Below are 26,870 nucleotides of genomic sequence, written 5' to 3'. Positions count from 1 at the left end.
AAGGCAAGGACCTGGTGCAAATGTTGGCACGGTGGGCCTTGGATGTGGGACCATTACCATTGCCAAGTCCCAGTCTATTTTTTCTGAGAGCACAACTGCAGGTCTTTTTTTGCAGACCTGAGGTTGGCCCCGATCAGAAGACTCTAGGACTGGAGTCTGTAATTTGGTTGGGTATAAGCATTCACTGAGAACTAAACAGCTTCCACTGAAATTTCTGCCACCACTTTAATTAGGAACCCAAGACCACGCCTATAAAACTGACGATGTCTCTGCTCGTTGGGCAAATGGATGGAGGTCTGACCAAGCTTGTCCGGACCTGTGAGAACTTCAGCCTATCCTCACAGAATTCTCCACAGAGTGCCAGAAAGCATAGGTTGGGGCTGAGCACGGGCCTCTGACACTGTAAATGCCCATCATGGAAAAAAAGACAAAATGTCCTCATCTCAGTTCTTTGACCAGAAACTCCTTGTTGAGTACCTGGAAAGTCTACTTCCAAGACTCAATTTGGAAAGGGCAACACGTGCTTTAGTCTGCCGTTCTCGTTGGACAAAGATTCCTCTCTCAGAATCGCTAATGCTCACCAGGTAGGCCCAATTCTATGCTTGGTTCTGCATCTACTTAATTGTTGCAACACCCTGCAGAGGCATCTGTCTGTCTGACCGAAGGAAGAGAAATAATGACTGAGTTCTACAATCAGTCCTCATCAGAGCGGAGGCCGCCCTGTTCGCTTGTAGCAACTCGGGGAGGAAGTGAAAGGCTGGTGTGCTGAGGCCAGGCAGTGCCGGCTGCAAAGCCGTGCTGAGCCTCACAGGCTGGGCGGCACCTCGCAGATGCAGGGAGACCTTCACAAGACACTTAACTTCTCTAGACTTCAGTTTGTTCATAAATGGGGGCAGTGATGCACACAGCACCGTGCTTCTGTGAGGCTTCAATGAAATAATGCGTATTAAGTGCTTAGTGCAGTGCTTGGCACATGGAAAAGCACTTGGCAATGGCAGTTATTGTTACCCTAGCTATTATTACTTTACCCTTGAATGTGACTAAATTGTTTCTGAAGAGGCTGTGTGGTTCTGAATCCAGGAGCTCTGTTTATGACGTCCTCCACATCCCAGTGTCATCTCTCAATGTCCCCATTGTTCTGTGGCAGACCCATGGGGGAGGAACACAGGTGCCCGGAGCAGTTCTGGCTCCTAAATGCTGATGGCAGGAAAGGCAGCCCACATCCAGTTCCATGAATGCAGACTTTGGAAGCCAGATTATCTTCCTGAAAAGGTACTTATCTGAGCAACACACACGGGCTTTATACAGACAGGCGAGAAATGGCCACATGACAGAAACAGGTTGCTAGCTCAGTTCCAGCCTGGCTGAGCTGTGACTGTACTGGCCGCAGCGAACACACTTGGGACAGTGAAATGAAGAAGGACACAGAAGTAACAGGAGAGCCTAGGCTGGGTTGCTTTGGTTCAATGGGAAGTCAGAGAAAGGGGTTTAGGGGCCAGGATGAGCAGTGCTGCTCATTGCTCCCCTGGTTGCAAATCTTGTGGGTTTCCTTCGAGTTTAGGAGATGAAGGCCTGTGGGGGAAGGAAAAGGGGAGACAATGGCATGGGCTTCCTGTAGGGGAGAGGGCGCTCTAGAAAGTTCTTAAATTCCTGGCTAAGACTCAAATATAAGACAATTTAATTAAAATGCAAAGTATTTTGGTGTGTAGCAAATTAGGCACTTATAAACGGTATCTGTCTTAGTTGTACCACAAGGCTTTCCACACTCTGGGCTACCAACTTAAGAGGCCCCTGGCACGGGACACAAATACAAAGAACCTGGGGAAGGCCTCATCTTCCAGGCTGCACAGCGAGGGGTCAAGACAGCAACCCCTCTTTGCAATGAAATAGACTGTGGGCCAGAGAGGTGACTATGGTGTAGTCTGCAGACAGCTCCACCTTCTTCCTCCAGGATGATCGGAGCCAGGCTCTTAGCAGTGCTGTTTGAAGACTGGCAGTTCAGGTGATATGCCTGGTACTCACTCACCTGGAACCCTGGGCTGAGGGGCCACCGGTCAGAGGTGATCAAGTGTGACTGGGTTCCCTGGCCCAGGGCAGGAGTTTGAGGCAGAGCTCCTGGGGTTGATCAGATTTTCTGGGGTCCAGGACTAGGTAGTGTGTGTCTCCTTTTCACCTAAACGGGGACCCCCTCCAGTCCCCACTGTTCTTTGGTGAGAGGTAGGATCTACAGATGCTGGGCAAGGGGGAGAAGCCCAGGGATGGCTGGGTGGGTGCTGTGCACACATGGATGCTGAGAATTCGAGACGAAAAGAGGAGACTGTAGCCAGAAAGGGGGTTGGCGGGGAGAGTGACAGTTATGCTGGAGCGCCTGCTGCAGGCGGGAGAAGGGTGGCTCTGGATAAAAGAGGAGTCCTTCTATGGTAACCCGGTCACAGGTCACCTCCAACTTCCTCAAGCTGTGACCGAGGTGTGACCCAGGTACAGGGCGGAATGGTGTCATCACACAGCAGGACGGGCCTGGCACTATACAGGCCATCTGGACATTGTAGTCATGGTCAGCTAAGGGTGCTGCAAGCTGGGGACTATGCAAGTGAAACATCTGGATTTACTCACCAAGTGACGAGAGCACATGCATCTTTGTAAGAGGATTCATTGTAGATTCCCACCATGAGCTCCCTGATGCATCTCCAGTAACACCCTCTGGCTCACAGCGATTTACAGGACACCACTGAAACCTCCAGCCCATGTCGATCCTAGCACAGCCCTTCTGGTTTCTGGAGACTGCTTCCCCCGGGCCTCACCACTGCTCTCTCTGAGTGGTGCCATCTTTGCCTTCCTCCTCCCCATGGAAAGCTCACTGACTTTTCCTCCAATCTGCTCACAGTGCCTTCAAGACCCAACCAGGGCAAGGCTCTGGGAGGTCGGTCCTAGGCTCCTCTGCTTTCAGGATGCAGATGCTCCTGCCGCCCAGGGCAAGTCTCTCTATGGTGGTGGGTGGGTGCAGTGGAGGCACAAGTGGGTCTCCCATATACAGAGCCGGGCTAGAAACTGCAGGGCCTGGCCTCTCCTAACCCTAGTGACCTCCACAAAGCAGCGATCATCATGACCGCTTGCCTGTGAGTGTCAAATGGGATGTGGAAGTTAGAGCTTTATACACTGCACTGTTGCTAAGATGCTTGTTAAAACATAGAGGGCAGCCTTTATGCAGAGTCAACACACTGCCTGGTGAGGAAACTTATGTAACCAAAGAGGCAGCGTTCAGAATTAAAGGCATAGAATGACTGTAGAGAAGTAGTCTTTTGTTCCCATCCCAACCTCCTAAGGGACACAGCATGCTCTACAGTGGCTCAAGAGGACCACCAGCACGTCAGGAGGTGGGGTGAGGGGCCCAGAGGGTTGGGGAGGTATGCACAGCTTAGAGACAGTCCTGCAGGTCACTGTAATACACCTGCCCAAAGATGTAATTTCTCCCTATGGGAGAATGGCATCCTTTTAGCTATCTTTTCTTATAAATGTAATTTTAAATGGAAGCTTTTGGTAGCAATGTTTTCGGTGCTATAGTGAGAATAATGTAGGTGACTGCCTAATTATATTGCCTCTACTTAAAAAAATTATTTTATTTTTGTCTTCACCCAAGGAGTGAGAATATTTTTTCTACCGATCCTCTACAGAGTGGAAGGGAGAGGCACATTAACCGTTGCTTCCCGCACATGCCCTGGGGACGGGGAATGAACCTGCAACCTCGGTATGTGCCCTTGATCTGAATTGAACCCTTGACCCTCTGGTGTGCACACATTCTGATGCTCTTACCATGGAGCACACCGTCCAGGGCTATACTGACTCTGTTTTAAAGTATCCCAACAGAAGACCACAGAATAGAATTATCAAAAATTAATGGGTTATTTCATTAATTACGAAAACAGAATTGTATGTTACAAGTAGCACTGTACTTGAGCACTGGTAGGCAAGGCAGAAGGAAACATCTCCTGCTTCTGAGTCCATTTCCATGTCTATTTGAAGGCTGGAGGACGCACCACTGTATATGGAGAGTGATACGTTTATGGTGAACTTGGCTTGAAAAGGCAAAACACGGGGAGGGAGAGACTGGTAAACATCCAACTGTCAAGTGAGCCTCAACACATGACAAATCAGTTGTCTAAGTGAAGGGAAGAAATCTCATTCATAGAGATTGTGAGCTTCAAGGTGCTAGAGCAGGTGACCAATTAGCCCCCAGAACCATTCCATTACAGAGAGCACCACAGAGTGTGCCGGCAGAGAGACGACTCTCATAATCTCAGTAGTCTAAAGATTCTGCCCTTATGCCGTCTGCCCTTGTGAGACCAACCTCCCCCATCCCACCCGTGACTGTCATTAGCATTTGCCTCAAAGGCCATTGTTAATGTTCATGGCAAAGCACCCACAACTCCAAGATGCTGAGGTGGCTGGAAGCTGCCGCATCCTCAAACTGATCCCAATTTGAGCGCCACACAGTGTCCCCAAAGCTGGACAACATGGACCAAGAAAGAAAGGGCTGGGGGGTGGGGAGGGGGAAAGGAAGGGTGTGGGGAGGAGTAAGAGAGGAGAGCCCCAGGAAGTTCAGGACAGCTTGCTGCTGCTTCTTGAGGCCGCCACCGCGGGGGTCACAGACCCCTGTTGCAAAAGCATCAGACTGTCAATTTGATAGGCCTCATTCATAAAATATTTTCCTAATAATTGTACCACTGCTTAGACCCTGCAGTTTAGATTTGAGACTATAAATTATACACATTAGGGGGGGAAAGAGCCCTGGGAAGGTATCTCATTCAATTAACCTTACTCCTTAGGGGAAGGCTAATGCCTTTTGTGTGCAGTTCGATACTGGGGAGGCCTTCACTCCTGGCGAGAAGGGGTTAAGATAATTAAAACCAGAGAGGTCTTGTTACTAGAGGATATGCTTTGATTATTAGATCAGATGAAGATAAGGGAGCAATAATTTTGGAAGAAGTATTGCCGAATTGTTTCATTAACTGCACAGTATTAAAGATTTCCCCCAAGATATGGATAAAGAACATTCATTTGTGAAAACTGTGTTTCATTTTTTGTGAAGGCAAACATTAAACCTTAACTGGTTTAGAAGAAATTGCTCTAGAATAAAAAATGCGAGGTCTACAGCCTCCCTCTTACGAAGCCCAATGCAGAATGCATTTGAATCAAACCCTTTAATGGTAACAGAGGAGAGAAAGGCAAATTATCTAATAATAATGCCAATGCTAGGGATAGAAATGGCTGTAACGAGAAAATTAGATTTAATCTAGAAATAAAAAATGAGCACTAGTACTCACTGAGCAGGCCGATGAGAGAAAAAGACACAACGAAGAAATAAACGCCAAGGTTGATGACAAATGTGACTAGGTCTCAGACATCTTCCCAGTCACAGGGTTATCTACTCCAAGGAGCCCAGGCACCTGGCAGTTTCTTGGCTGTGGGCTCTGCCAGTACCAGCGAGTTGCCATGAGGATAGACTTGTTGGGAACTTAACTCTGGGTCAGAAACATGGTCATGAGTCAAGAAGAAAACTTTCAATGGAAAAAAATCAAGATGGCCATGACTACATTCCAGAATTACTCTATATAAGAAAAAGTTGTCCTGACATTTTTATAATTAAAGCTTGATCCACCATATTTAGCATACAACGATTATACTTGGTATTCATTCATTCATTCATTCATTCATTCATTCATTCATTTGATCATGCATCCCACAAACGGATGCTGAGTGGGGACAGGAGGAGGCCCAAGTGGGCCCCGTGGAGGGACAGCAGAGTGGGGAGGAGGAATGTCTGGCCTGGGAGCAGGGGCTGAGCCTGTGCTGGTAAGATACTCTGAGGAGGCTCTCTGGCTCTGACATGCAAGGAATCTAGGGTTCCTGGACCATCTTCAAATTACACTAAGTAACTTCAAATGATAGGAAATAGCTTACGGAAAGTATATATATTTCAATATAATGAAAAAGATTCCAGGTTCTGCATTTGGGACACAAAGTTATGAGAAATCCCATGAGGATCTAGCTTTTGTCTGGGCTGCTGGGATTCTGCCTGGGAGGAAAGAGGCCAACTGTGTGAGCTGCACTGGAGTAACACATTTTGGGCTGCTGTGGTACAGCCCAGGCCTGAGGGATAGAAAATGATTTTGCAGCTTGAGAGTATGGCCCAAGGGGCTCAGGAAACCCCTTGCTTTCATTTCATCTGGGCACAGGCAGAGCTCACATTTCAGTGTGCCTGGGCAGCCCAGCGGAGCTGACTAACGGCATGTTTATGCAGACGGCCTGTGAACTTGACAGCCACTCTTATCCCCCCCAAGAAGCACGCAGAGCCTCCAGGTGCAGCACTGCCAGCTGCAGCCCTCAGGTGGAGAAGTGGTGCCGTGGGTGGGAGGGCACTGAGGATGGGGTTTCTACCAAGTGCTGAAGGTGCTGCCCAGGCTGGAGCTGGCAGAGGGGGTTCAAAGCCCACAGAGGTTCAAGGTTGCCATATTTGTTGGCAATTCCGATGTGATGCTTTCCAAAAAAGAACTCTGATGGAATTTAGACACCCATGCTTCTGACTGAGGTGCCCCAGGGCGCCTCATGCCTTGTCATTCTGTTCTGACTGGAGGAAAAAGCTTGTTGATGGTTGGAGCTCAGACTAAGAAATATCCACGCAGTCACTTTTGCTTTTAAAAGAGATAGAATTTTAACCATTGCCTTTGCAGACCATTAAAATAAGAATACCTGTGTGATCAAGGCAGGGCCAAGAAGGCAGCTTCTGAGACAAGGCCTCCTGCCATGGTCACTAAACCCATTGGGTGTCCCAGATGCTGGGCAGAAGCATCCATGAAGAGCTCTCAGGTGGTGGGAAGCCAGAACCACCGTGCAGGCCAATCCCAAGCTGCCTCCAGGGCCGTGTGCGGAGGAAGGCAAAGGGTACGAACGTGCACACCCAGCCCTCCCTTGCCCGCAAGCCCCCATGGTGCCCTTACTTTGAGTGTGCTGTTCTTGGCACTCAGCTGCTGCTCGAGCTGGGAGATCTGGCTGGCGGAGTTCTCCCGCAGCTTGGTGAGGCTAGCCTGCAGTCTCTGCACGTCCTCCACTAGCTGGGCGATTTCCCGCTCTTTGGCGGCCAACTCAACTTCGAGGCTGGAGCGGGTCAGCACCTCTATGGCCTGCTCCTGGGAAGGAGAAAGGAAATGACAAAACTGCACCAGCTCAGGCTGGTGCGGGGTTAGCTGTGCTGGCAACGGCGGCAAACAGGCAGATGAGAGGATGTGGACGGTGAGCTCATGGTAAGACGTTACCTCTTGCCCCTGCTTGGAAGGACCTACTGACTGCTTTTCCCACACCACCCTTCCATCCTCATGATGAGCTGCCATCCATCGGGTTTGTCCATTCAACAGCATTTATGAGTATCAGGCACAGAGCAGTGGACAAACGGTGGACATCCCTTTCTTCACGGGGCTTCTAGTCGGTGGGTGGGTGGGTGGGGTGAGTGCACTAAATGAATTTATTAGCAGCATAAAGCGCCAAAGAAAAGCTGAAGCAAAAAGAGGCCATAGGGTCAGACTTGAGAGAGGCCGCTGGGATTTTATTAAGATGGTCAGTAAAAGCCTTATGAGATGGTGATACCTGTGCAAAGATCTAAAGGAGGCAACAGGAAGGGCCCTGCTGGTGGCTGGGGATGAGTGCTTCAGCCAGGGGAATGACAATGGGGAGGCTCTGGAATGCTCCAAAACATTCAGATCTTCTCCCCCCAGACGGACTCAATGTCTTTCGGTTCCTCACAGAGCTATCTAGATGCTATGCTGTTTGACAAATTGAATTTTAGAGTCAGCATTTTAATAAGACTTAAGAGATGTGGAAGATGCACATTTGGGGCTCCTTTGCTTATAAATTCTTATGATGATTGATTTTTTTTTTTTAATCCTCACCTGAGGATATTTTTTCATTGATTTTTTAAAGAAGAAGTAGAAGAGAGAGAGAGAAAGACAGAGAAATATTGATATGAGAGAAACACATCAACTGGTTGCCTCCTGCACAAGCACCGACAAGGGCCGGGGCCAGGGAGGAGCCTGCAACTAAGGTATGTGCCCTTCTGGAACTGAACTCAGGACCCTTTGGTCTGCATGCTGACATTCTATCCACTGAGCCAAACTGGCTAGGGTATGATGATTTATTTTTTTTTTTAAAAACTTACCTCCTTCTCCAATTTGTTCATTGTGAAAAATATGTAAAACAGGGAAAAGATATTAAAAAAAAGAAAAAATTAAATCTGTACTTCCACTTCCTAAGGACCAAAGTAATGATGGCTCCTGAATGATTCTGGAAGCTTTTTTGCAGGGTGGATATACTTTGGGGCATGGCCACGGGAATGGGGAGGATAAATCTGTATGTGACAGCAGAGACTCAGGGCAGCTCACACTGCAGTGTAGAATGAATGCCATCATCCTTGCTGTCATCTGCTACATGTCCCTGACTAGGGACTGAACCTGCAACCTGGGCATATTGAGACAGAGCTCTAACCAACCGAGATACCAGGCCTGGGCTCACTTCACTCCTTGATCCTGCCTATACTGGAGTAGAAAACAGCAGCTGCGCCCTAGCCTGTTTGGCTCAGTGGATAGAGTGTCGGCCTGTGGTCCGAAGGTTCCCAGATTCAATTCCGAGCAAGGGCATATACCTCAGTTGAAGGCCAGGGCCCTGGTCAGGGCTCATGCAGGAGATAACCAATTGATGTGTTTCTCTCACATCAATATTTCTCTGTCTTTCCTGCTCTCTAAGAAAAATCAATAGAAAAATATCCTCGGGTGAGGATTAAAAAAAGAAAAAAAAAAGAAAAAAGAAAAGGAACGGCAGCTGCAGCCCCAGGTGGCAGGGACAGCCATGCCACTCTATGCACGATGTGCTTGTTACAGGGTTTTCACATTTGGGGACAGTGAGTCACCCCGGGGAAATAATTTTGTACATCTCCCTCCTGGCAAACTAAGGCCCCTACCATTTAAGAATGTAAAGTTTTATGTGCAAAGAAAAGATTCTTTCCTGTTTCTTTGATTTGCATACTATCAATTGGAAATTAAAAAATAAAAACAAAACTCTCCTTTACCACAGAGCTAGGGGAGCACCACCCTTGATCACACTGGACAGGTCAAGGTCAGAGGCCTAAGATGAGTCCTCTGGCAGTGCCAGGGGTTAGTAAGCACCTAGAACAGTGAAAGAAGCATGCGGAGGTGAACCCCAAGGAGGGAGAGAAGGGCACAGTGGGAAAGGGCTGGTGGATCTCATCAGAAGGAAGAGGGGCTCCATTCCAGAGGAGATGCCACAGGTGGGCACAGAGGTTGGAAAGGGCATGAAGCTGGCACAAGGAGGGACTGATGCTTAGAGGCCAGTTCAGAAAAGGGCATGCTGGTGATTCTGCCTGGGAGAATCAGCGGGTGCCAGAGCTGCCTGGACTGGTGAGGGGAGTGACATTCAGGGAGGTTGGCCTCAGGGTGGGTAGAATGAACCGTGTTATCTAATTTAACTTATTTATCAATTTTCTAACCTGAGGGATGCCAGCATAAAAACTGTTTAAATGCTCTTAGGAGAAGAGTCTGTAAAACAAGCCAAAAGGTGATCTGGGCTTTCCAACAGGCAAGTTACTATATTAGGGGCAAGAGGTTCAAACAATACAGGGTGGGCAAAAGTAGGTTTACAGTTGTGAATGTATGAAACACGGAGTTTATACTCATTATTTTCCACATGAACAACTGTAAACCTACTTTTGCCCCAGCCTGTATCTGTAAAAAAAACGGTGTTGAACGTGGGTGCAGGATGGGAACCTGGCATAAACAGTCCCAGAGGACCATCTGCTAAACTCCGGAGGCCCAGTGTGGCCTGGCCACAAGCTGACTGTGTGACTCTGTGAACTAACTCAGGAACCTGGGCCACAGATTCCTCATTTATAACAGCAAAAACCATTGTGTCTTGCATAAACTAAATGAGATGAGGTGATATGCTCTAAAGCAGTAAGGCCTTGGAAATCAGATAGAAAAGATCACCCTATTCCAAGCCCAAATGTGGCTCACTCTCCTCTCACATACTAGGACATCCTTATTGTCTCACTGTGAAGACACATGGGAAACTAAGAAAGAAATCAACAAGGTTGCGGGAAATGATCCACAGCTGCAGGTGGAGAGGCCTGTGCCTGATGACAGAGCTGGGGCCTCTCAGTCTGAGGACGGAGCTAGAAAGGAGGTTGTATGACGGGGTGAAGGGGGCTGAGAGGAGGGTGCCTTTTCAGCCATAGAGAGGTTGGTGCCAGGCGGCTCGGATGCTGCTGAGATAATTACTGAGAGGATTTGAGGAGGCCCAGGACCACAGGTCCCCTCATGTCCATATAGGCCTCTAACCAGCTGCACCTGAACCACTTGGGGGCTTTAGAAAACATATGGATTCTGGGCCCCACCCTGGAAACCATGGTTCAGAGGGTCTGAGGTAGGGCCTGGGACTCCCTGGTGATTCTGGTAGGGTTTGGGGTCAGAACGCTGGCTTGGACTGTAGCCTCTAAAGGACCTGTGTGTGACAAGAGTGACAAGAGGTCCCTGTGGGCACCAGAGTGAAGTCATGAGAGTCTGTCCCTGCAGAGGTAGTCCCATGACCCCAGGCTTCCAAGACCTGTGAGGGCCCCTACATTCCTCATGGGGGCTGGGTCTCAGGTATGGAGGGCACTGATGGCTCAGGAGCCATGAGAGAATATGTGGGAATACTCTGTAGAGTCTAAGGACATTATAAAAAAAGGAAGGGCTTAAGATGATGATAGTGTGTGTGTGTGGGTAGGTGGGGTGGAGTGGTATTTCCAAAGGGAAAAATTAACAAGAAAACAGAAGTTACTGACGCACTAGTCCATTAAGTTTTATCCCTTTGAACCCATTTGCCTCCTCTCCCCCAACCTGCTTGTGTGAAATATCACAAGTTGTGCAACTGTCTAGTGAGTCCTCCTACTGAGATTAGAACATCGAGGTTGAAATAAGCTAGATAATCATCTTTTATCTTGCAGCCGTTTTCATATTAAACGTGAATGAGATGCAGGAGCGCTACTCAATTGAGGAAAACCGAATTGTGAAATGATGGTGCACCTAGGACCCTAGCCTGCGAGACAGATCCTTGGAGTTGAGGCTGATCATAGCTCTATTTGCTCCAGCAGGAAAGATGAGAGAAGGCTGCTTCTCTCTCACTGCCACCTCCATTCCTGCCAACACCAAGCCGCTGAAGTAGGCTGGGTCTATGCAGTGTGTGTCTCTCACCTGAGAGACAGACAGGTATACTTCCTAATATTATGGTTTGCTTAGGTTTAAGAAGGTGAACAAATAATATCTGTCTTGTAACTACCCGACAAAGGACCTGCAAGTATACTGGGATACTGTATGTAGGGAAAAGAGTAGTCTTTGGAGGACAAACTTATGATCAAATGCCAGTTTGATCATTTTCTAGCTGGGTGATCTTTGGCAAATGACTTAACTCCTCTGAGCCTCTCAGTTCCCATCCCTGTGGTATGAGGACACTAAAACCTGCCTCAAAAGACCCGTGTCACGAGGTAGCAATGAAGCAACCGCACAAAGCCCCAGCAGGGCCCCTCACGCAGAGCAGGTACTCTGAGTGGTGGCTCACCTTCACAAACTGGCAATTCCGGTACGACACCCAGCAGATCGGTTTGGGCCTTTGCTAGATCTATAGACTCTACTGTTTCTCTTCTGAGTCCTGCCAGCCAAGCCCAACAGACATTCCCCCACTGGCCCAGTTTCCGGTGCCTGCTCCCTGGCTGGCTAAGCTGACTGTGGGAATGCACACCCGAGGGAGCCTGGCAGGGCCGCTCCTGGAAGACTGAACCTGTGCCATGTAAACACGGCACTTAGCCGATGATGAAGTGTTTAAGCACCCCTAGGATCCACAACTTACTCTACCTGCAAAAACATCCATTCCCTTCTGAAATGTTTTGGTTGCTACAGCCCAGAATGGTGCCAGAAAAGCTTTCAATCAAGGCACTGAGCTCAGGAGCCCTGTGTGGACACATTGGGACGGACGGCATTCTCCTGAGGACCAGCATTCACTATGCAGGCCAGAAGAAGCCACACTGACTCCGTCTTCCAGGGCTTCCTCTCTGTGACACTGGGGCCAGTCCACGTAAACATGGAGGAGGGGATGTTAACAAGCCGAGGGCCATTTCAGGTAAAATTAGAAACAGAATCCATGAAGCATGAAGGATGTAATGGTCCCTAAATTGAAGAACTTTTCTCCCTACTCTGAGATACTTAAATCATGTTTTATTGAATGTTCAAGAAAGAAAACAAAAATCCATTCTGAAAAGAGGTCCTGCACTAAAACTCTGCTTTAGATTCATTCCTGAGGAATAACACTGAGGGCTAGGAAGTTTAACTCCCCAGGTGTGTACAAAAGTGACACAACTGAGCTTCAAGACCAGGGCTCCTGAATCACAGATAATGATGCCAACCACATAAAAGTAATTGCTAAGGTTTACTGAGGACTTATTATGTGCCAGTTTGTGCTTTGCTCAGGTTTCTGAAACCCTTGTAAAACCCATTTTACAGATGATGAAATTGAGACTCATGGAGGTAAATGAATTGTCCAGAGTCACAGAGGTGGGGTCTGAACCCAGGGGCGTGGCTCCTACATCCAGGCCTTTACTAGATGCTGCTCCATATAACTGCTCAGCACTGAAGGAAAGACTCTGGAATCTTATAGCTATAAGCCGCCTCGATCAAGCTGGGAAAGTTCCAGCTAAGAGAAATTTTTATCAATATTAGAAAAACCAAGAGGCGAAAGCACTGGGATGAGAGCCTTACCCTTCCTGAATGCCTACACTTCCGGCAAGATTTGGGGGATTTGACTCAGAGTGGGTGTTACCTTATTATCTCCTTGGCTTTCCCAGCTCACCGTGAAATTTTTCTCACTCTTCAGGTCTCAGAGGAGTTAAGTAATTTTCTCACTCAGAAGATCAAACTGCCAATTTTTTGGCAAAGCTCCAGTTTCAGATCTCCACCCATCTGCCAGCCGCCACCCCACAAGCCTCGCTGGGAAAACGTTCCCTTTGGTGACGGGATCTGTCTCCACCTCCACGCTGGGCGGGCGTCACGCTGACCACAGAGCATCAACGCAGAATCAGCAAAACTTCCTTCGACTCTATAACAAGTTCCATCCCCAAATTGTTAAAAGCATTCCCCACCTAGGCAGCAGTGTTACTTAAAACAGTCCAAAAAGGGATGTTAAAAAGCAGAGGAAGAAAGCAGCTGTAACAGAGGTACAGATGCCAGGCAGACAGAGTCCCCACAGGGCCCGGCTACCCACCACGTCCGGCGCCTTCTGGATCTGCGAGGCCAGCTGGAGAGAGTGGTTGGCTGACGAGAGCTGCTCTCTTAAGGTCTCCGCCTCTCTCTGAGCCACCTCTGCCCTCTGAAGGAAATGAAAAGGGTGAGAAGAGAAAGTACATTCAGTTTAACAACTGACAATTATTACAAGAACATTCATCAATTCATGCCTGACTGACTGTAATTGATTTTCCTAAACACTCAACCTAATAAATGCTGGAAAAAAACATAGAATGTGATGGATTTTTATTTTAAACAGTACAAGGAAGAAATAATTGAGCGATTATGACAGTAATTTAACGCTAGGAGCAAGGAATCCCCTGCTGATAGTAATGCTCCGGCCCACTGAATTTCCCAGACTGAATAAATACAAGAGGAAATGGAGTCTTTTGATTCAATTTCTTTCTCTTCTCATAGACCAAGAAGATTTTATTGCAGGATTACTCCTGGGAGTAATTCTCACGGGTAAACAGTGAATTAAAGACACTCTGGCCATTCTCTTCCTAAAAACACGCACAATGTTGTGGTTGTTTTCCTTCGGCAAGTATTTCCATAAATGTACAGGGTGTAAATGCCACTTCTTTTGTGAGGGCCAGGCTTATTCCAACACATTTAACCCTTCACCCGACAAAGTTTTCTAATGCCGATGCCGCCTTTCCAGCCAGCACGCTGATTGGGGCCAGAGGCAGGAAGTGGCCCAGGCTCACTGGGGGTGGTGAGGAACAGAGCTGACTACAGGAAGGAGGTCCAAAGAGAAATGAGTCAACACTTCTATCATTTGCATGTAATTCCCAGCCAAGGAAATCAATGCCACTGGACAGCCAATCAGGATTTCCCACTGAAGGGCAAGAATACAGGGTCACCTGGTGTCTGTCACAGGAGAGGGCACTGTGGTGCAGGGGGCAGAGGTTGGGCATTTGGGGAGAGAGGGACCAGGGCCAGTTACCTAACTAAGCTTCCACCTTCCAACCTCCAAAATTGAAACGCCACCACGCTCTCAGAGACCTCGCAAGGATTAACATCTGCAGAAGTGCACGGTACACAGAGCTCATTCAGAAAGGTTTTATTAATGGGCTTGTCTTGATTTTACAATTACAATGAGATGAAACTCCAAGGTGGGTGAGAAATGGTAGCTGATTCACATTGGACACGCAGGCTGAGAAACACCGTGCTCATTCTTTCTACCAGGCTTACATTCTGCTAATAGAAAAGATTAACGAGAAAAGCCTGGCTGAGCAGGGCTATTTCATGTGTTTTCCTCATTTTGTGGTGTGACATTCTGTGTCTACTAATTGCTAGGAAAGACTGAAAAAGAGAAACAAGAAGTTAGCCTGCCCCAGCACTTGCTGATCAATCTTGCTGAATAAGAACGGGCTGGCAGCTTTATCCCATCATGTGACGGCAGCACAAATCTATCTGCTCTGCCTACAGACAAATTAGGATATTCCCAAGAGCAGTTACTTCTGCCAGGGTGGTGCTGATGGCCGCCTGCCCTGCCTCTCCCTGAACTCTTGGAATTGCATTCAATCGAATTCGCCCAGCGCCTGGCCGGGCCTGTCTGTGCTCGGGAGCCGCCTCCCTCGCTCTCCGCTCCAGAGCCTGTAGAAGCGCCCGCCAGGAGAGGCGGCAATGTGACCGTGTGGCGAAGATGGCAAGGTGGTTTCTAGTTTATGCTAACTGCAGGAAAGTCTTCTCAGTGAGAGATTCCCCCAAGGTGGTATCTCATTGTGCCACTCCAAGTTTCTTCTGATGTCCTATTACGGAAAGTTTACTCGTCGCTTTCTAGTTAGCTAAACTTGGGCATAATGTCTCCATGCCTTTCCAGGAATAAGGTGCATTTTGACACAGTTCTAGTCTCTCTGCCTAGGAAACCGATTTCTTCGCCAGGTGGAGGAGGTGTGCTGGTAGAAGGGAGCAGCAGCATCACTGCCCACCCTGCATGGCAACGCTGGCTCCGGAACCACCGGGGCTCGGCAGCCTGGGCAGGAGCCGCCGACCAGGATCTCACGCAAGCATTTAGCTGCTCGGAGCAGAGTGCTGTCTCATCAAAGGCCAGTGGCTCACAGGACAGGGATCTAGCTGTTAATGATTTCACCCTCAGTTTGCATAATTTCTCCAGAGTTGCTGTACTTTATTCCGTTTCCAAGTTCATGTACAGAGTGGCTCTGTGACCTTTCCATGCCGGTCACATCCACTAATCACATTTGGCTTGGGGCCTGGTTACTCCACTGCAGCTTTGTGATTGTTTAGGATATATATTATTTATTTAGGCTTTATACCTTAAGTACATAAAAAACAAAACAACAATAAAAATTAATTGAGGTGGTTTGTGTAGCCAAACATGGACAAAACTGAGCAATTGAAAATAAAACAGGACTGAGAGTGGCTGAGACAGGGAGATTCTGTAGTTGTAAATTTAGTCCCATCTTTGGCATCTGAGGCAGAAAGGGGTACTATGCTGGGTCAGCAGCGTGGTGCCACTTGTTTCTGGGGTCTCCCATCTTCCCAATGTCCACAGACCTATCAGATAAGGCCTGGTTGTTTCTAGAACTGGAATCAATGGCAGGAGATGGAAAACTCTGGTGCTGTTTTCTGATCTAGAACCCTAGACACAGAGATGTGGGTGCTATCAGACAGACACTCCATTCTGTTTCCACTGGTGGGGCCCTTCCTCCCCTGTCCCCCCAGAGGTAGAGCCTGAGGACCAACGCCAGGGCTCCCACAGGCAGCTGGCGGCAGCCCTGGATGTGATTTAGTGGCCACCCCATGATAAGAATAGCGCCTTGCCTGAGCGGCTCTCCCGGGAGATTTCGCTTTCTGGCTATTGCTTCCTTTCTTTACTTTTCTGAGAAGTGAGAGTAAATGCTGGAAGTAAAAGAGGAGCTAGAGCCCTGAGGTGACCCCACGGTAGTGACTCCATAGGAGAGAGCTCGGGAAGCTCTCCTGAGAAACTTATTGCCACGTGTCCCAAACCAAAGTCCCCGGACAGACCTGCTGCCATGTTTCCAGGGCTCAGTGCGTATCGGTTTGGATTTCTTTCTCAGGTCAGCCAGGCTGAACGCTGGAACTGCACCAAGGCCAACCTGCAAACCTTACTTGTCATGGCCTGAATCACAATTTCAGGAAAGCCAGAGGAGCCAATTTCCCTATCTCCTCCCGCCCCAGGGGTGGCCCCAGGGACTCTCTCTCTCCAGGCCTTTGAGGCCCACCTGACCTGGAAGCCCAATTCATCACATGAAGAAACCAATGTTCCCAGGAGACCCAAGGAGTGACCAGGGGTGCACACATGGCTAACTTACTGGCAAAGAGCCCAGATGAGACCAGCACCTCCAACAAGGCCTGCTCGCAGCAGGTGCTCACAAGTATTTGCTGTATGAATGGGGGCTTGATGAGTGGGGGCTCTCTCAGAGGTGTGAGCGATTACCTCAGTCTGTAGGTGGGGAAGCATGTGCTGGGAGACTGAGGATTTTCTCAAGGCCACATGGGTAGGAAATGGGAGATCTGGGATTCAAACTCCCCATCAGAACAAGGAAAATTTGGTTAAAAAAAAAAAAAAAAAAATACCATGTCTTGCATTGGGTTCTTTTTGCTCTTTGCATTTCTCTCAATCTTGACTCCTCCTCCTTAATGGAGTTAAACTGTGGTTCCCAACTGAACCACCACCTGGGGGTCTCCTGTTAGGGTGATCTCCTCCCTAACATCAGGCAGGTGGGCAGGAGGGGGAGCACCCGCTGAGAGAACGTCCTCCTGCCCTGCTGTGGCTGCTCTGAAAGGAGGGGCGGGTGGAGGCGCAGCCAGAGAAGCCGACCCAGTCACTAGGCCCACAGACAGCGTTTCATGTGGTTGGAGAGTGCACAGTTGTGGTTTCTTGTTTCCTATTAAGCTTCAAAGGTTCTGAACCTTTATTGCCACCAATTACGACAGTATTAATGCAAGTGCCTTGAAGTTTAACAAATAGGTGCAAATGAGACCGGGACCTCACTGATGGTCGGTAGGGACCCTCTTCTACTTCTCTACACAAGACACAAGAGCACTTCATCAATAAAGTAGAGCTTCAGGTCTCAGTAGAGCACCGTGACTATAGAGCTTGAGCAAAAATAATGTTATATGCCAATGAACTAGTAAACTGCTCCTCCTGGGGGATGGGAAAGGCGGCTGGACCAGATGTCTGGCTGTGCCCATGCTGGTGTGTGGCCCTCGGTAGACCTCCTCCTGCCCAGCCCATTTCCACTCAGCTCCACTGGGACCGCCTCACTACAGGCCCATGTCTTCTTTGCCCTGACCTATCACAACAGCTGCTTACTGCCCCCCTGGCTGCTGGTCTTTCTACTCCCATTCACTCTCCAATGGATAGCCAGAGTGATCCTTCTAGGATTCATCTGATATCTTACTTCCACCCACGATTCTGCACTGCGCTCAGGATGAGGTCCTCCACACTCCGGGCTGGATCCCTTGCTCTAGGCACACTCTTCCGCTCTGAGCCTCTGGTTCTGGCTTATGGAATGGCCTCAACGCCCAGGGCTCATCATGTCCCTCCTCGTCTGCCTGCATGCGTCCTCATGCCTCCCTGGGGAGTTTTTCTCCTTGTGAGTCGTTCCTGTCTACCCCCTGAGCCTCCTAGTTCAATCCTTCTGTCCGTTCATACCCTGTCTGATGCCCCATCTCATATTCTCAGTGACAGTTGGCCAGCATTGGCCTGAACAATTCTGGTGACAGGGAGCTCACTCCCTTCCACCAGCCTCTGAACTCAGCCATCAAACAGCCAGACCTTTCTCCTGGCCAGCCCTGAGGAGCCACAAGGACACAACTTATCATGTCCCCAGACTAGGCCTTCCCCTGTGTAATCTTTCCGCATCCCACATTCCTGAATTATTCCTCTGGAGCTTGGTGTTGAGTCCCTTTGTCGTTTCTGCTCCCCAAAGATCAGGAAATCCCCAAACCTCCTGGTGTCTTTTGTGTTAGGGTCCCTTCCCTGTCCTGGCCACCAAAGGGGACTCTGAATGAACTCCATGAACCTGCTTTCCTTACAGTGTGATTTCCAGGATAAATTCTTATTCCCTAGGGATGAACGAATTGTTGCAGGTTGTGTAGAATCACCACCTCCTTCATTCTAGAAACTATTTCTATTAATGTAGCCCGAGGCTGCAATGATTTCTTCTGGGCTAGTGACTCACCCTGAGTTGCTGGTTAGAGCTCTCCAATGCCTCTCCCCACCCTACCATGCTCAGATTTCCCCAGAACAGACTTTATAATTCTCCCACCAAACCTGTGCTTCTTGAGCAACTATAGGATGAATCTTTATGTAAGCGCCTACTACTGACCCAGGCATTTTACCTTTAATCTTTAAAACCATCTTGCAAAGGAAGTACTAGTTAGCATTCTCTCCTTCCTTTCTTCTCACTTAAAAACTTCTTAAAATTTTTATTATGGTAAAATACAGATAACATGAAATTTACCATCGTAACCATTGTTAAGCATATAGTTTAGTATGTTAAGCACATTTATACTGTTGGGCAACCAAATCCTACTACCTTTTCATCTTCCCAAACTGAAACTCTGCACCCATCAAACAACTCCCCACAAGCTCCCCCAGGGCCTGGCACCCACCGCCCTAAACTCTGTGAATGTGACTACTTCAGGGATTTCATATAAGTGGGATCATAGTGTTTGTCTTTTTATGACTTTCTAGGATAATGTCCTCAAAGTTCATATTTTTTCTTAAGAAAATAAAGAAAAAAAGAAGAGAAATGCAAGTTGTAGCTAGGAGGCTTGTTTGAGGCTACACAGGCAGGAAGTACTGAGTTGGGAAATGAACCAAGTGTCTCTTTGGAGGGGACCTTTCTCTACCACCCTGCCTGCTGTCTTCTAGGACTGAGACCTACCCGGGTGGCCTCAGCCCTTGAGAATTGCATCAACTTGGCCAAACTTCTGTAGTACCTGGGGACTGCCTCAGAGATTGCATTTGACATTCACAGAATAAGGTTTTCTGCTGCAAAAAGCAGTGCCATCAAAAGAGGAGGCACCCCCAGACTGGGGAGAGTGGATGGGTGGGAATTTGAGAAACGCAAATGGCAATCCTGTGACAGAGAAGGTGAACCTTCCAGTAACTACTTTTGAGTTAAGGTCTCTGCAAAGTGGAGTGTTGCTGAGTGAAAACAGAGCCCCAAGTTGATTAACTTCGTAAGTAAAGGTAAATACTTAAGCACCGTCGGAAGGTGAAGCAGAAGCAGTGCTTTTACAGAAGGAGCTGTGTGAATGGGTGAACTTGGGAAACAAGACCATTTGAAAGAGAGGCAAAGGAGGCCCTTGTTCTGTGGCCTGTTCCTAGTGAGCTGGTGAAGAGAAAGGCTCCAGGCCTGGCTCTGCAATGAGCAGCCACTGACCTTGGTTTCCTCAACTGTAAAACGGGGATCATAACATCACGGATCTCAGTGGGCTGCAGTGACTCCGTTCATGTGAGGTGCTTAGAACAGAGCCAGGCAAAGTAGCACAGAGAAAGTTACTCAGGAACTGGCAGCTCTTTCTGCCATTACCACGATAACTACATGCAATAACGCTATCTCAGGCACTTCATTCCACACATCTTTACTGAGTGCCTACTATGAGCCAGGCCCAAGGTCCTCAGTGGTGAATCTGGGAATACAATACAGAACCCAGAAAGTTTTCCTTTAAGAAAGAAGAAATTCACACACCCTGGGATTATTCTTATGCATAAACTGACCTTCACATTTTAATCACAGTTAAGGGTGATTTTATTGGTCTGAGTAAGCAATGCCAGCCAAGGGGCGGGCACCCTCTGGAACTTGCGGAAGGTGGGGAGCAGCGGCCACAGACCCAGAAAGGACTTTCACCCTGTGGGGCTGTGTAGCTGGCCGCGGAGGCACAGCTCTACGCTTTCCTGTGCTGCGGCAGCCCAGCTGTCCGACTGAGTGTGGGGGAGGCTGTGGCCTGGGCGGTCTAGGGCTGAGAAATACCATGACTTTGGCTATTTCTCTCCACAAATAGAGAAGATAAATGGGAAGAGCCCTTTCTTTCCAAAGCAGCAGCACCAATGGCGGAATAAAAATATTTTATTGTTCTACGGAGTCCTCAGAGAAGGAAGCGGTTCTACAGGTGGGAAAATTTTCCAGGCAGCTTAGCATTTAGAGCCACTCAAAACCGAATGCCTATTTTGTGCCGGACACGATTGAGGACTTCCCGAAAGGCACCTGCGCCAACTGAGTACCAGCCAGAAGGGGGCTGACCGCTGAGGGCTCTCTCCAGACAAGTGGCTTCACTCAGCGGAGGGGATGATAGGGACTTCTCTGCAGCACAATGGCTGCCACACGGACAGAGGCGGGTATGAGCCGCTTCCCAGTGGACCATCGCCAACCAGGGGGCGTCTGGGATGCTTGGGTCACATCAAAGGCTTTGCCTGTGACTTTTCATGCATTTCTATGATATCAGGAAAAGTGTTAACATTGATAGCTGCATGTAAAAAAATTACAAGAATAGCTGGCTTCTAACTTAGAGAGAAGCATCTTCCATGACGACAAACGGCTATGCTAATGTGATTTTATCCCGGAAGCCATCAAGCATCCTACCTGGTTTGCTCTTTCAAGGTCCGTCATGATCATTTCAATTTCATCGGCCCTAGGGGATGAGAGGAAGAGAGCGTGTTAGTCAGTAGCCAGCCAGGCTCCGGGGTGCCCACAGTTCTGAACTTGGCAGAATGACTTGTAGGTTCACATTCCAGGCAGAGTCCCAAGTGTAGGGGGAGAGAGGAGCCATGCAGTTCTGGGATCGGGCACCACTGCTCATTGGGAGGAGGTGGGCCTGCCCTTGAGGTGCTCCTGGTCTTTGTCAGGGAGAGAGCCATAAACAGATAAAGTGCAGTGTCCTGTCAAAAGATTGAATAGAACTCTGAACAGAGTAGTCTGAAAAAACAAGAAAGGAATTCTCCTTGGGAGAGGGAATCTGAAAAGGCTTTGGAGGTCACATGTGAACTGGGTTTTGCAGGATGAGTAGAAGTTTGTTAGGACCGAGAGAACCACAAGAAGTGGAATGGAGGATAGGAATGCAGGACGTAGACTCTGCAGTCTGCTCTACAGACCACCCGGGTTCACCACCATCATCTGCCTGCTCACACACATGAAGTTCCAGGTGCTTCTCCCCCTACCCCCCTGTTTTGAAAGTACTTCCTTGAGTAATTGGAAGGCAATAATATGGTTCCAACTTAAAACATCATGAGACAGAAAATAATGCTGAGAATCCTATTGAGAAGGGTATGGGTCCATTTTGAAAGTCTATGGGAGGTTAGAACTAGGCACCCTGGCAAGTCACTGCCCCAAACTTCTATATTCAGCCCCGGGCTGGTCCGTTTTGCTGTTTGCTGCACCCAAAGCTCTTTCAGCCTTTAGTCGCACACTGCGATTTGAGGTAATCTTATCAACTCCCCGCAGTTCGGATGGGGTAACAGATGCCTTGTGTGTGATCAGGTTCAAGGCTCATTGTATCTGTCTGAAATAGTATCCTGCTTTCAGACTGGTCTGAGAAAAGTCTGAAACAATTCATAAAATGTCCTAGTTAAGTGCAGTTATTTTTAGGATGACTTCGTGAAGAAGGCAGTGTCTTTGGAAGACAAACACCCCGACTGGGCCTCTCGGTAAAAATACTAGGTGAAAGGGGATGGGTTGGGGGAGGGGGGGTGTGCAGCTTAAATTACTAAACATCTCGCCGCATCATCTGAAACGGAAACCTCCAAGATTTCAGAAAAACTGCTCTGCCAAAGAAAAGATAATCAAATGACGACAAAGGATAAAAAAAAATAATTAAAGGTGTGAAGGGTCTAAAACAGGACAGAAAAGGATACCTGACAGTCAGTACCGAGAGCTGCTATCTTGACAACCTGCTGATAAAGTGCCATTCCACTGGGTACAAGATGATATAAAAAGTGAACAAACTCTTCTTAAGGCAAATTCTAACTTTTAAACACAGTTTTGTTCTTCAATCAAACAGTTATTCATATGTATTTACAAAGTCCAGATCTACCTGGCAAAGTTCCCTCGCTACTGGAATCATTCATTCATTCACTCTCGTGCCATGCACATTTCCTACATCTGCAAGTTTCCTGGCCCGGGGCAGGGCTACGGGAGGGGCACATATAGCCGTGGCTCCTGCAGATCTTGCCAGTACCGTGTTTTTTACAAGAGAAGGATGGAAACACGTAGCTGTTGAATACATAAAAAAAAACCACACACACACACACACACAAAAACACCCTATAGGTGGTGTCTCACTTCTCTCTTGAGCAGATGAGGGGAACTGGCTGCAGGACCCGGCCACTGGGTGGGGAAGGGCCTGGCTGAGTGAGCAGAGATCCTGAGCGTGGGCCTTGGCAAAGGTTTTTTTCCTAATCACTCCTGTTGGGTCCCCAATGAGCACGCTCATCTTCCTTTACTTCTGGCTGATTTATCTGTCATTGAAATAGTTCTTCTGCTTTGTTTGGAACTATTATTTTGGATTTGGTTGCACATCTATTGGGTCGGCAGCTAAGTAATTGCGGATTTTTTAAAGAAAATCAAAGACAATTTTTTCATGGAACTAAATAACTTTATTCTGTAATGTATTGCCCATTTTGATCAATGACCTTTTGCCATCTTTCAGGCAGCATCATAATCCCACGTTCAAAAAACTTCTGGTTTTTATTAGCAAAAAACTGAATCAGGTACGATTTGACATCATCATCATTATTGAAATTTTTACCATTCAAGGAGTTTTGTAAAGATCGAAACAAAAAGTAATCAGATGGTGCAAGGTCAGGACTATATGGTGGATGTGGCAAAACATCCCAACCAAGCTCCATTAATTTTTGCCGAGTGACCAAAGATGTGTGTGGCCTTGCATTGTCATGATGGAATACAACACCTTTTCGATTTGTCAATTCGGGCCGCTTTTCTTCAACTGCATTGTTTAATTTCGTTAGTTGTTCAATGTAGACATCAGAATTGATCGTTCGGTTGGGTGGTAAGAGTTCAAAGTAGACAATTCCTTTGTAATCCCACCAAACTGATAACAAAACCTTCTTTTGATGAATATCAGCTTTTGATGTTGTTTGAGTTGGTTCACCTGGCCTGCTCCATGATCTTTTCCGCTTGATATTGTTGTAAACAACCCATTTTTCATCGCCAGTTATCAGTCGTTTTAAAAATGGATCATTTTCATTACGTTTCTTTAGCAAATCGCAGCTGCTAATGCGTTGCGTTAACTGTGATTCTTTAATTTCGTGAGGAACCCATGTATCGAGTTTTAAAACATAGCCAAGTTGTTTTAAGTGATTTTCAATGCATGTATGTGATACATGAAGCTTCTCTGCAATCTCACGTGTTGTACTGTGACAGTCCGAATTGATTATTGCTTTGATTAGGGCGTCATCAACTTCAACTGGACGACCAGAGCGTTTTTCATCTTTGAGTGAAAAATCACCAGAACGAAATTTGGCAAACCAATTTTGACACTGCCGTTCTTTTAAGGCTTCGTCACCATAAACAGCACATAACTTTTTATGAGCTTTCGATGCGTTTTTCCCTTTGAGGAAATAAAAAAGCAAAACATGACGAAAATGTTCCTTTTGATTTTCCATTTTTCAACGAACGCCAAACGAAAACTACAAAACAGATCAAAAAACTTTTTTTACTGATTAACAGCTGAATAGCCAACTATCAAATAACAAAATGTGTTTTACATTTGTACTACGTCTGCAAACCTAAAAATTCAACTGAAGCCATATATGTGTGAAACCCGCAATTACTTAGTTTCTGACCCAATACTTCTGTCCTCCACATCATTTAACCTTTCCTTATCCTTTCTTGATGCTTTTGGGGTAGTTCTTCAATTTGATCCAATTGTAGCTGTATTCGTCCTATAATTTACCTTGTTTCTTTTGTTCCTTAGTTTAGTTATTCGGTTTTTCATACCTATTTCTACTTCATTCACTTTATAAAAAAAATTATTCCTTGTTTTTGCTTTATGTTGCTATTATCTTCCATTCTTTTCTTGAGTATATTTCTCATGCTTTATTTTGTACTCCTGTCAGATCACACATACTGTTGTTGTTTTTGTTTTTATTGGGGGGAGAGGGGAGTCTGTCCCTACAGAGGGATGTTTTCTTCTGGGGCTTGGCTTTCCTTGGGGGTACAGCTACTCTTTCTGGCAGTGTAAACGGGGGGAGGACAGAGAGGCAGGCCCTGCTCTGTCTCTCGGGATAAAATAAAGGAGGAAGACACACAGCAGGTGTTCAATGTACTTTGCTGAGTGAAGAAAGGAGAGAGGGATGACCCCAGGGCCCAGAGGAATCACTGATAACTCCCCTCCACCAGGAAGATCCTCTGGCCAGAACTGCACCTTCAATTCTCTGGGAATTCCCAATCCTGGATCTGAAGGGGGAGAGGTGAGGCTGGCTGTTTTTATCCACTGCTCAATCCTTGCCTGGCTCTGCCACTGGCCAAGGGGCCAATATAGGGTCAGACACAAGCTGAGGCTAGAGAAGAGAGGGGTTTCGAGGGGCCTGGCTTTCCCTAGAGCTGGCAGCAAGGCGGGGACCCGTGGGGACAAATTCTAGCAGATTTAGGGGACTTGGACGGGCTTGAGAGCCTCCTCAGATAGTGAGCGGTTTTGGGTGCTCATTAGTATGCCTAATATCCAGAAAACAATGCACCATTTCCAAAAGGTTTCAATTCCCTTATAAAGAATTAGTCACAATTAAACAGAAAGGTGCCTTCTCGGCAGTCAGAGTGAGGCAATCCCTGGAAGTGAATTTCAAGTTTTTCCATCTTGTGGTTAGTTTAACTTTAGTTACTAAGCAACCACTAAACTGACCAAAATATTGAATGTGATAACAACTATTGCACTTACCTTTCATTACAAGAGCAACTCTCAGATTTCCAGAGCTCTCACATGATAATGACAGCACTGAGCTCTGCTGTGAAAAGGCAGGGCTATTCAGCACCAGGTATCCTCATGACAGCAGGGCCCAGGGGGCGCAGCTCCCACTCACAGAATGGACCAGAAGCCACAGGAGGAGACAATGGAAGGAACCAGGGAGCAGTGGGCAACGAAAACGCCAACTATTGTTTTTTAAAGTCTGTAGGCTTATGATAAAAAAACATCTAGCCAGGTATTTTGGTGCGATGGGGGTTTTGAAGATGGGAAGTGCAGCCACTGGCACTTGCAGACGAGGACCGAGATCGTCTGCGCTGGTCTCATCTTAGAACACATCCACCACTGAGACTGTGCAAAGCACTCCTCTCCAAGCTGCTGCCCCTGCCCTCCCAACAAAATGAATCCTCCCAGACAAACTGCCCTCAAGACTAGTAAGTAACACGAAAATGCCCAGAGATTAATGCTACAACTATGTTATCTGAAAAGTGCAGTAATGAATTAAATGCCATGTGCTTTCACAGAGTGAGTGTCAACAATATTCTGAAGGTTTTTCATTCTTTTCATTTTGAAGACCCAACTACCACATTAGGATCTGGAGCCTGACATTAATCTAAAATCATTTATTTTCCAAAGTCCATAATAACAGCACATATTGTTTGCTCAGCAAAACTATTTATTATAAAAATTTAGTTCTCTCAACCTTTTTACGAGCCGACAAAACAGCTCTCACTGACCTATTAACCTGCACGGCATTATGTTCCACTCCGACTTCAAAGAGCGGGTAATTTCAGCTTGGCCTAGACTATTTGGTTCATTCAGTCAGTTCCCTGCGGATCACTTCAGGGTATTCTCTGCACTAGCACACCATTTTGATGAGGAACCCGAAAGGACGTGGCCAAGGTGGATGGAAGGGAGATGATATCCACACTAGGAACTCTGTGTTTACTTTCACACTAGCCCCAAGTGCCAAGGGATGGCACCAAGGCAAGGCTGGGGCATATTTCAATACCTGAACGCTCATGCTGTCATCAGGATCTGTTAAAACCAAGTACATCTACAAGCAGTTAGAGCAGTGTCCTTGGTGGCCTTCAAAGGTCAGTGTGTCTTCTTGGACCCAAGTCAAAAGTCTCAATACTAGATTATAAAGTTCTTGAGCATCAAAAGAAGAAATAGCTAAAGATTAATCTTCCCTGCTTTAAAAATTAAAAACCAAAAAGCTCCGGTATGTGCAATAAAGGAGATCTCCCCCTTCCACCTGGATGCTGCATCTGACGGCCTCAGCTGTCAGGAAGGTGACCGCTTTCCTGACAAGCTGCACACCAGGCCAGGCTCTCCTAGTAAAAGGCAGCAGAGGAGACGCAGTGGGCTCACTGGACCAGCATCAGAAAGGGCAGTATGAAACGGAGGTGGCCAGAGGGCCAGGCACCGAGGAAGGTTTCATGGTTGTGGGTCTAAAATCTCCTTAATGGGGATGGGCGTCCACAGGAAAGGCCATCTCTCTCTGTCCCGCCTGGGCACACCGATGAGGAGCTGGGCACAGTGCAGAAGTCTGATCTCACAAGGAAAGGCTGCTCTGAGTCC

At 47.5% G+C, this 26,870-nt stretch overlaps 1 protein-coding gene across 17 annotated transcripts in view; it reads right to left on the bottom strand.

Annotated features, from left to right (window-relative positions):
- CUX1 (cut like homeobox 1) overlaps window positions 1-26,870 on the bottom strand; it is a 351,459-nt gene that overhangs the window by 77,511 nt on the left and 247,078 nt on the right. For 9 of the 17 annotated variants that reach the window (XM_084881496.1, XM_084881502.1, XM_084881504.1 and 6 more), the window contains 3 exons: window positions 20,954-21,002; window positions 13,351-13,455; window positions 6,996-7,178 (listed from right to left, as the gene is read on the bottom strand). In XM_084881496.1, the coding sequence (XP_084737622.1) occupies window positions 6,996-7,178; window positions 13,351-13,455; window positions 20,954-21,002 (337 nt within the window). Of the gene's footprint in view, window positions 1-6,995; window positions 7,185-13,350; window positions 13,456-20,953; window positions 21,003-26,870 lie in introns of all 17 variants that reach the window. The other 8 variants (XM_084881495.1, XM_084881501.1, XM_084881490.1 and 5 more) reach the window with 1 other exon arrangement.

Source organism: Pipistrellus hanaki (genome assembly GCF_964339955.1).
Source record: "Pipistrellus hanaki genome assembly, chromosome: 4".
Taxonomy (NCBI): Eukaryota; Metazoa; Chordata; class Mammalia; order Chiroptera; family Vespertilionidae; genus Pipistrellus; species Pipistrellus hanaki.
Note: the sequence above shows the minus strand (reverse complement) of the source record. Positions and strands in the feature narration are given on the sequence as shown.